Source organism: Salvelinus alpinus, chromosome 19 (assembly GCF_045679555.1).
Source record: "Salvelinus alpinus chromosome 19, SLU_Salpinus.1, whole genome shotgun sequence".
Classification (NCBI taxonomy): Eukaryota; Metazoa; Chordata; class Actinopteri; order Salmoniformes; family Salmonidae; genus Salvelinus; species Salvelinus alpinus.
In genome coordinates, this window is record NC_092104.1 from 51,164,529 (window position 1) to 51,175,051 (window position 10,523).

At 44.9% G+C, this 10,523-nt stretch overlaps 1 protein-coding gene across 3 annotated transcripts in view; it reads right to left on the reverse strand.

Annotated features, from left to right (window-relative positions):
* The window catches only part of LOC139545794 (glutamate receptor ionotropic, delta-2-like), a 607,650-nt gene extending 597,657 nt beyond the window's left edge, over positions 1 to 9,993 (reverse strand). Inside the window, exon 1 of one of the 3 annotated variants that reach the window (XR_011669139.1) lies at positions 9,133 to 9,992. Coding sequence is in view for 2 of the 3 variants with exons in the window: in XM_071353972.1 (XP_071210073.1) it covers positions 9,133 to 9,220 (88 nt within the window). In the remaining variant the exon portion in view is untranslated. Of the gene's footprint in view, positions 1 to 9,132 lie in introns of all 3 variants that reach the window. The other 2 variants (XM_071353972.1, XM_071353973.1) reach the window with 2 other exon arrangements.
* Positions 9,994 to 10,523: the final 530 nt, after the last annotated feature.

Sequence of the window (10,523 nt, forward strand, 5' to 3'; positions counted from 1 at the left end):
ACCTAGCCAGCTACACTTTCAAACAAAGTCAACAACGCAGCCACTGCTAGCTAGCCTATTTCACCAGCCAGCAGTACTATATCATTTTAGTCAATAAGATTTTTTGCAACGTAAGCTTAACTTTCTGAACATTCGAGACGTGTAGTCCACTTGTCATTCCAATCTCCTTTGCATTAGCGTAGCCTCTTCTGTAGCCTGTCAACTATGTGTCTGTCTATCCCTGTTCTCTCCTCTCTGCACAGACCATACAAACGCTTCACACCGCGTGGCCGCTGCTACTCTAACCTGGTGGTCCCAGCGCGCACGACCCACGTGGAGTTCCAGGTCTCAGGCAGCCTCTGGAACTGCCGATCTGCGGCCAACAAGGCAGAGTTCATCTCAGCCTATGCTTCCCTCCAGTCCCTCGACTTCTTGGCACTGACGGAAACATGGATTACCACTGATAACACTGCTACTCCTACTGCTCTCTCCTCGTCTGCCCACGTGTTCTCGCACACCCCGAGAGCTTCTGGTCAGCGGGGTGGTGGCACTGGGATCCTCATCTCTCCCAAGTGGACATTCTCTCTTTCTCCCCTGACCCATCTGTCTATCGCCTCCTTTGAATTCCATGCTGTCACAGTTACCAGCCCTTTCAAGCTTAACATCCTTATCATTTATCGCCCTCCAGGTTCCCTTGGAGAGTTCATCAATGAGCTTGACGCCCTGATAAGTTCCTTTCCTGAGGATGGCTCACCTCTCACAGTTCTGGGTGACTTTAACCTCCCCACGTCTACCTTTGACTCATTCCTCTCTGCCTCCTTCTTTCCACTCCTCTCCTCTTTTGACCTCACCCTCTCACCTTCCCCCCCTACTCACAAGGCAGGCAATACGCTTGACCTCATCTTTACTAGATGCTGTTCTTCCACTAATCTCATTGCAACTCCCCTCCAAGTCTCCGACCACTACCTTGTATCCTTTTCCCTCTCGCTCTCATCCAACACTTCCCACACTGCCCCTACTCGGATGGTATCGCGCCGTCCCAACCTTCGCTCTCTCTCCCCCGCTACTCTCTCCTCTTCCATCCTATCATCTCTTCCCTCTGCTCAAACCTTCTCCAACCTATCTCCTGATTCTGCCTCCTCAACCCTCCTCTCCTCCCTTTCTGCATCCTTTGACTCTCTATGTCCCCTATCCTCCAGGCCGGCTCGGTCCTCCCCTCCTGCTCCGTGGCTCGACAACTCATTGCGAGCTCACAGAACAGGGCTCCGGGCAGCCGAGCGGAAATGGAGGAAAACTCGCCTCCCTGCGGACCTGGCATCCTTTCACTCCCTCCTCTCTACATTCTCCTCTTCTGTCTCTGCTGCTAAAGCCAATTTCTACCACTCTAAATTCCAAGCATCTGCCTCTAACCCTAGGAAGCTCTTTGCCACCTTCTCCTCCCTCCTGAATCCTCCTCCCCCTCCTCCCCCTCCTCCCTCTCTGCTGATGACTTCGTCAACCATTTTGAAAAGAAGGTCGACGACATCCGATCCTCGTTTGCTAAGTCAAACGACACCGCTGGTTCTGCTCACACTGCCCTACCCTGTGCTTTGACCTCTTTCTCCCCTCTCTCTCCAGATGAAATCTCGCGTCTTGTGACGGCCGGCCGCCCAACAACCTGCCCGCTTGACCCTATCCCCTGCTCTCTTCTCCAGACCATTTCCGGAGACCTTCTCCCTTACCTCACCTCGCTCATCAACTCATCCTTGACCGCTGGCTACGTCCCTTCCGTCTTCAAGAGAGCGAGAGTTGCACCCCTTCTGAAAAAACCTACACTCGATCCCTCCGATGTCAACAACTACAGACCAGTATCCCTTCTTTCTTTTCTCTCCAAAACTCTTGAACGTGCCGTCCTTGGCCAGCTCTCCTGCTATCTCTCTCAGAATGACCTTCTTGATCCAAATCAGTCAGGTTTCAAGACTAGTCATTCAACTGAGACTGCTCTTCTCTGTGTCACGGAGGCTCTCCGCACTGCTAAAGCTAACTCTCTCTCCTCTGCTCTCATCCTTCTAGACCTATCGGCTGCCTTTGATACTGTGAACCATCAGATCCTCCTCTCCACCCTCTCCGAGCTGGGCATCTCCGGCGCGGCCCACGCTTGGATTGCGTCCTACCTGACAAGTCGCTCCTACCAGGTGGCGTGGCGAGAATCTGTCTCCGCACCACGTGCTCTCACCACTGGTGTCCCCCAGGGCTCTGTTCTAGGCCCTCTCCTATTCTCGCTATACACCAAGTCACTTGGCTCTGTCATATCCTCACATGGTCTCTCCTATCATTGCTATGCAGACGACACACAATTAATCTTCTCCTTTCCCCCCTCTGATAACCAGGTGGTGAATCGCATCTCTGCATGTCTGGCAGACATATCAGTGTGGATGACGGATCACCACCTCAAGCTGAACCTCGGCAAGACGGAGCTGCTCTTCCTCCCGGGGAAGGACTGCCCGTTCCATGATCTCGCCATCACGGTTGACAACTCCATTGTGTCCTCCTCCCAGAGTGCTAAGAACCTTGGCGTGATCCTGGACAACACCCTGTCGTTCTCAACTAACATCAAGGCGGTGACCCGTTCCTGTAGGTTCATGCTCTACAACATTCGCAGAGTACGACCCTGCCTCACGCAGGAAGCGGCGCAGGTCCTAATCCAGGCACTTGTCATCTCCCGTCTGGATTACTGCAACTCGCTGTTGGCTGGGCTCCCTGGCTGTGCCATTAAACCCCTACAACTCATCCAGAACGCCGCAGCCCGTCTGGTGTTCAACTTTCCCAAGTTCTCTCACGTCACCCCGCTCCTCCGCTCTCTCCACTGGCTTCCAGTTGAAGCTCGCATCCGCTACAAGACCATGGTGCTTGCCTACGGAGCTGTGAGGGGAACGGCACCTCCGTACCTTCAGGCTCTGATCAGGCCCTACACCCAAACAAGGGCACTGCGTTCATCCACCTCTGGCCTGCTCGCCTCCCTACCTCTGAGGAAGTACAGTTCCCGCTCAGCCCAGTCAAAACTGTTCGCTGCTCTGGCACCCCAATGGTGGAACAAACTCCCTCACGACGCCAGGTCAGCGGAGTCAATCACCACCTTCCGGAGACACCTGAAACCCCACCTCTTTAAGGAATACCTAGGATAGGATAAAGTAATCCTTCTAACCCCCCCCCCCCTTAAAAGAGTTAGATGCACTATTGTAAAGTGGTTGTTCCACTGGATATCATAAGGTGAATGCACCAATTTGTAAGTCGCTCTGGATAAGAGCGTCTGCTAAATGACTTAAATGTAATGTAAATGTAACATATTTAGGCTTGCCATAAGAAAGGGGTTGAACACATTGACCAAAGACATTTAATCTTGAAAAAATTTATTGATTTGTAAAAATGTATAAAAACGAAATTCTACGTTGACATTGTGGGGTATTGTGTGTACAGTCGTGGCCAAAAGTTTTGAGAATCACACAAATATTAATTTTCACAAAGTCTGCTGCCTCAGTTTGTATGATGGCAATTTGCATATACTCCAGAATGTTATGAAGAGTGATCAGATGAATTGCAATTAATTGCAAAGTCCCTCTTTGCCATGCAAATTAACTGAATCCCCAAAAAACATTTCCACTGCATTTCAGCCCTGCCACAAAAGGACCAGCTGACATCATGTCAGAAATTCTCTCGTTAACACAGGTGTGAGTGTTGTCGAGGACAAGGCTGGAGATCACTCTGTCATGCTGATTGAGTTTGAATAACAGACTGGAAGCTTCAAAAGAAGGGTGGTGCTTGGAATCATTGTTCTTCCTCTGTCAGCCATGATTACCTGCAAGGAAACATGTGCCGTCATCATTGCTTTGCACAAAAAGGGCTTCATAGGCAAGGATGTTGCTGCCAGTAAGATTGCACCTAAATCAACCATTTATCGGATCATCAATTACTTCAAGGAGAGTTGTTCAATTGTTGTGAAGAAGGCTTCAGGGCACACAAGAAAGTCCATCTCCTAAAGTTGATTCAGCTGCGGGATCAGGGCACCACCAGTACAGAGCTTGCTCAGGAATGGCAGCAGGCAGATGTGAGTGCATCTGCATGCACAGTGAGGCGAAGACTTTTGAAGGATGGCCTGGTGTCAAGAAGGGCAGCAAAGAAGCCACTTCTTTCCAGGAAAAACATCAGGGACAGACTGATATTCTGCAAAAGGTACAGGGATTGGACTGCTGAGGACTGGGGTAAAGTCATTTTCTCTGATGAATCCCCTTTCCGATTGTTTGGGGCATCCGGAAAAAAAGCTTGTCTGGAGAAGACAAGGTGAGCGCTACCATCAGTCCTGTGTCATGCCAACAGTAAAGCATCCTGAGATCATTCATGTGTGGGGTTGCTTCTCAGCCAAGGGAGTGGGCTCACTCACAATTTTGCCTAAGAACACAGCCATGAATAAAGAATGGTACCAACACATCCTCTGAGAGCAACTTCTCCCAACCATCCAGGAACAGTTTGGTGACAAACAATGTCTTTTCCAGCATGATGGAGCACCTTGCCATAAGGCAAAAGTGATAACTAAGTGGCTCGGGGAACAAAATATCGATATTTTGGGTCCATGGCCAGGAAACTGGTCCCGTGTGGCTCAGTTGGTAGAGCATGGCGCTTGCAACGCCAGGGTTGTGGGTTCATTCCCCACGGGGGGACCAGGATGAATATGTATGAACTTTCCAATTTGTAAGTCGCTCTGGATAAGAGCGTCTGCTAAATGACTTAAATGTAAATGTAAATGAAACTCACCAGACCTTAATCCCATTGAGAACATGTGGTCAATCCTCAAGAGGCGGGTGGACAAACAAAAACCCACAAATTCTGACAAACTCCAAGCATTGATTATGCAAGAATGGGCTGCCATCAGTCAGGATGTGGCCCAGAAGTTAATTGACAGCATTCCAGGGCGGATTGCAGAGGTCTTGAAAAAGAAGGGTCAACACTGCAAACATTGACTCTTTGCATCGACTTCATGTAATTGTCAATAAAAGCCTTTGTCACTTATGAAATGCTTGTAATTATACTTCAGTATTCCATATCTGACAAAAATATCTAAAGACACTGACGCAGCAAACTTTGTGGAAATTAATATTCATTCTCAAAACTTTTGGCCACGACTGTAGATCAGCGGCTCAAAATCTCAATTTAATCATTCTTAAATTCAAACAAAATGTGAAAAAAGTCAAGAGGTGTGAAAACTTTCTGAAGGCGCCATGTTTTTTAAGTCAATTGCGTGAACATTTGATTCCATATTGAAGATTTACTGTATATTCTCACTGTCACTGAATTATTTAATTAATTAATAGTGCAATTAAATTGTGTAACTAAGTAAGAAGTGTATAGACTCAAATTGCTTTAACTCCTTTTGAGTTAACTGGGTATAAGATATGTGTTATTCAAGACCATGTATTAGCCAAGATTGGTGAAGGGTACACAAATAGAATTAAAGGGGTTTTGACATTTAAATGTAGTTAAAGAAGGGGCATGGTGGTAACTTTCTTCACTGTTAAGAGTAAAACAGTTTAAAGTAATATCCTTTCAGTTGTGATTGGGGTATAGTAACCAAATTATCAGGATAAAAAAAAAAAAAATCCTTTCAAAATTCACCAGAAACAACCATTTCACAGCTACCCATTTCACACCGGAACACATTGACACCGCCAAATCCCCCCCCCCCAAATATCCAACACAATGTTACACCCTTGCTACTGGATGAGTGCCTCACCAACATGCACACTGTATGTCGATGTCACTTCCAGTACTCAACTAGATAGGAAGCACTTCATACAAACGTGTAGCTCATCGTTAAAAAGGACGTAGCCTTGACAGCTGCGAAATGGGTTAGCAAAACACCAGGAACACCCAAATCTATAAACCCATACATTTTGAATTTCACTACCATGGCAAAGAGAAAAACAGAAATGTTCTCCTGTCATATTACAGCTAAAAGAAGATTATTTATTAAGGTCACTTCCATAATACATCACGTAAAAATTACATAATTTAAAAAATAAATAATAAAGATGAGATTTTCCCACTCAGGAGTATTGAATATTAATACAACATTACAGCTTGAAAAGCTTTAAAGACTCGACCACTAGTGGGGCCCCTAGAAGGGCCGGGGAATACGACCACTAGGGGGGCCGGGGAATATAATAAGCCTGTCCTCCTGCATTTCGATTTGGGCACTTTGTATTTCAATTGACTAGGTGCAAAACATAAACAGAGGGCATCTGCATTAAACAGGGAATCGTGAATCTTTGTTAGTCTGCGGAAGGAACAAAGTAGCCTGAAGTGGGACTGTCATGTGGGAATGTTTGGCTCCTCTGCATTAGTGTATGGTGAGCGGGTGGATGTGCTGTGTGAGGACGATGCCAGGCAGCTCGGATAATACGAGGGACTTTGGGGCTTTCCTGCAACATAAATCAAAGTGACTTTCTGAATAGCCTCGTAAAGTGGCACGCCATTGCGATGCCGTGCACGGTGCATGGCCTGTCCCTTCAGCATGCAGATCATTAGAAGGCTCCTCAGCAATCAAGTAACGCGTGCGATATGAAAATGGCCCCCTCAAATTCTAGCGTCACAGGAAAGGATGATGCAGTAGGCTATAAGCTATGCCAACTAGGCTATATCGGTCTGTTGATTTCAGGTTATCCCCTTTCCTTCTTTAACAGCAACAAATAGATTAGAAAGGGATTACCTCTGACATCGTCAAAGTTATGCTTAACGTAGCTTTTCATTCTCCTGACCACTCACTTGTTTTGGTAGACAATGTAGACCTAAGTATTTCAATGAAACACAATGTTGTTCCTTTAATAATTAGGCCTATACCTAGGCCTGACATGTTTTTTTTTATGCTGTCTTTTCTCACTTGACAGTGACATGCAAGGAAATATCACAACAAATAAGTGGCCTAGTCTGCCATTTCCACCAGGGAGGGGAATCGTAAGGGTAACCTTTCATGTAGGCCTAGTGATTCAAAATAGGAACGTCTAGCAAGGGAAATGAGCTATCGATTGAGGGTGGGGAAGAAAGTAATGACTCAAAAGCCCACCAAAGGTTGTTTATCGAGGAAAAATGAACAAACAATGGCTTATTGTCATTCATTAGAAAGAGAATGACATTAAAATCACATTACAACTGGGTGAAAAATGAAATGTACATATAATAGGACGTAACTAATACTGTAGGCTGAAAATTCCCCGTTTTTCACTGGAGAAGCAGCTTGTCCAAAGACCATCCATAAACCAAGTCCCTGATCTTCCCAAATAGCTACAGCTACAAATAGGCTACTGTAAATCACCTACACCTACCTTGTTTCACACTGGCAATTTTTCTGATGCACTAAATTGACTTCTCTGCATTTTGTCAGGTATGCGACAAACGAAAAATGCATTGCATGACAATGGCCTCACAATAGGCTATCATAAAGTCTTGGGGATTGGAATGATCAGATAAATAAGGCCAATTTACTTGAGAGATTGACAGCTATATAGAGAGGGTGGTTTAAGATGAGGTAAAGCGTTTTGTGTTAAGTGCACCTAACACTATCAGGTTTATCTTGCTCATAACATTTTAACCATCAGTGTGTTGCAATGTACCATTGTTGAGACCCTAAATTGGTGTGCATTTCTCTCTCTCTCCATCCCCCACAGAGAGCAATAATGATCATATTTTTTTAGGCACTAACGGAGGCCAACTCCACCATGGCTCATTGACCAAAGGAAAGCCTATTGGGAAATTCATGTTTTTTGGGGGGATAAACACTGAAAATATGGGCTGGGGATAAACACAGGCTTAGGAGATCTTAAACGTTTTGATCTATGAGGTCATCTTCATCAGCTAACGTCACTTTTTGTGAATTTAAGCATTTATGTAATCAAAACAAGCATATACGGCACATTTTTAAAATACTTTTTTGTATTTAAACTTTATTTAACTAGGCAAGTCTTCATATTTCATAAAGGTCATGTTAACTGACTGATATTATCTCATAGAACAAAAGGTATAAGATCGCTGAAGCCTGTGTTAACCTCAGACCTTATTTTTGATTCCCCCATTCATTTCCCCCAGGAATGGCTGAACGAACCATAGGTAACTCATTTCTGGTTTTAAGGACTACAAGTTGGCAAGCTCTATTTGAGGTCACAATGTGTGTCCATTCAAATATGAACCTATCGCGCACACAAGCAAGACACGCATGAGCGTATACACTATCTCTCAGCCGACCCTCCTCTCATTGCCTACATCTAAGCACAATTTTCCCTACACCCCATTTCAATCTGCACACTCAACATAGCCTCATTGTCTATAGTGCAGAGAAGGCTGGTGGGAGGAGCTATAGGAGGACGGGCTCATTGTAATGGCTGGAATGGAACAGTATCAAACACATCAAACGTATGGAAACCACATGTTTGACTCGGTTCCATTTATTCCATTCCAGCCATTACAATGAGCCCATCCTCCTACAGCTCCTCCCACCAGCCTCCTCTGCTACAGTGGTCCCATTCCTATATTGTTGAGGCTATTCCAGGTGAATTGCATGTAGCTAACATGTAATTGTGGAGATATTGCTGTAAGAAATTGAATATCAGCATATTCCTTCCTAATCCGCAGACATCAGGCAATTCCCAAACCACCTGTTTTCAGGCGGCAGGAGAATTGACGCAATGAACAGGAGACCCATTCTATACAGTTAGTTAATATTACATGTTAGCCTACGGTATAAAACATGTATTCACATTTCCCATCTTTAGGTTATTGAATATAAAAACATATTATGATTCATGCAATTCCCTAACTAAAACATACACGATAATTATATGCAAAACTCAGCTGGCAACTTCAATAGTCATTATGTATAATTGCGCATGAGGTGTTAGATCAAAAATTGCTTTGCAGTATGAGGTTAAAATGAATTGTATTATTGAACAATAATGTATCCCGTACCAATATCATGCTTCGGAACTGACAATGTCCATGTCGTTAGAGGTGTGTGGTGGCACAAATGATTTGCCAATTACAGATAGGCTACCCAAATCTATGCGGAGGCAAATCCATGCAGAGGGATGGCACCCTTATTAGCGTACTCATTTTGGGAGAAGGCGCACTTACCGATGTGTATGATCGAATCAGAATTCACGGGCTCCCACTCCTGACTCCAAAATATGGCAAGGAACAACACTGCTGAAACAACTTTCATGGCTCCCGCAGTTTAAGGCAATTTCCCCAAGAAGCGCCAAAACCAAGATGAGTGTGACCTGCTAGTTTTAAAATCCCGAGGAACCAAGATTTAGTCCATATAGGGATGATCTATCGATGGCTTTCGCACTTGACTTGAATGTAGCTGTTTTCAGAAAGGTAGACGTCCAGTTACCCTGTTGAAAAACCCTTTACATCAAATCATGCTGAAAGCTATGCAGTTCTCCACAGTCGCATCCAACGCCGGTGCATCCGATCAATCCGAAACGGGGGGATAAAGGCAAGCCAAATGCAATGTTTGATAAATAGGAACGCTGTGGTTTGCGTTTCTCATACGCAAATCCTGGGCTGATTTGGAGGAGACCGTAGATTCTGCCTCAGACACGACGCATTTGCTCAGCTTGAACGAATGAAAATAAACTGAAAAACTTGCATTTTCATGCGGTTTCAAAGACTGGATCCATCACTGATATTTAAGACATAAAACAAAAAAATTATAACATTTATATTTCACAAGGACCTCCATATTCAAGAATTTGGCAAGCGTAGATACCACTCTTCTGCTAGATACCACTCTTCTGCGACAGAAAATCAAGTCTAAATTCACCACGGTGCGCGCGATGAGGCTCTAGCAGTCGGTGGGTGAGGTATACTGAGTGGAAGGAGGCCCGGTAGAGAGAGCCAACTACAGGGACAGCAGCTGCAGTTGCCAGCCGCGCATTTTCTGGAACAGAATTACCTGGAAGGAAGACTGATGGAGGCAGAGAGAGGATGATATGCACAGAGGGCGGGGATATCTCACATGAACCGAGAGAGGCAATCTGGCCAGGCTCTGGCTCCGCCCTGGTTCAGTGGTTGGCATCTCCATGCTCCTTCCTCATAGACCGGGGGACCCTGGGCATAGGCTAATCTTAAATCTGATGACAATCGTCTATTAAAGATTCAGTAGGAAAACACTTTGGATCATCTGATCGCTTTTGATAGGTGTAAAGTGAAATAATCGTGTGTTTCACTTATACATCTTTTCAATCAAATTACATAGTTTCACACCCAAAACCAATTAAATCAAATCAAATCAAATTGTATTGGTCACATACACATATTTAGCAGATGTTACTGCGGGTGTATCGAAATGCTTGTGTTCCTAGCTCGAAACAGTGCTGTATTATCTAACAATTCTAAACAATACACATATTCAAAAGTACAATAATGGAATTAAGAAATATATAAATATTAGCACGAGCAATGTCGGAGTGGCATTGACAAAAATACATTAGAATATAATACAGTATATACATATGAGA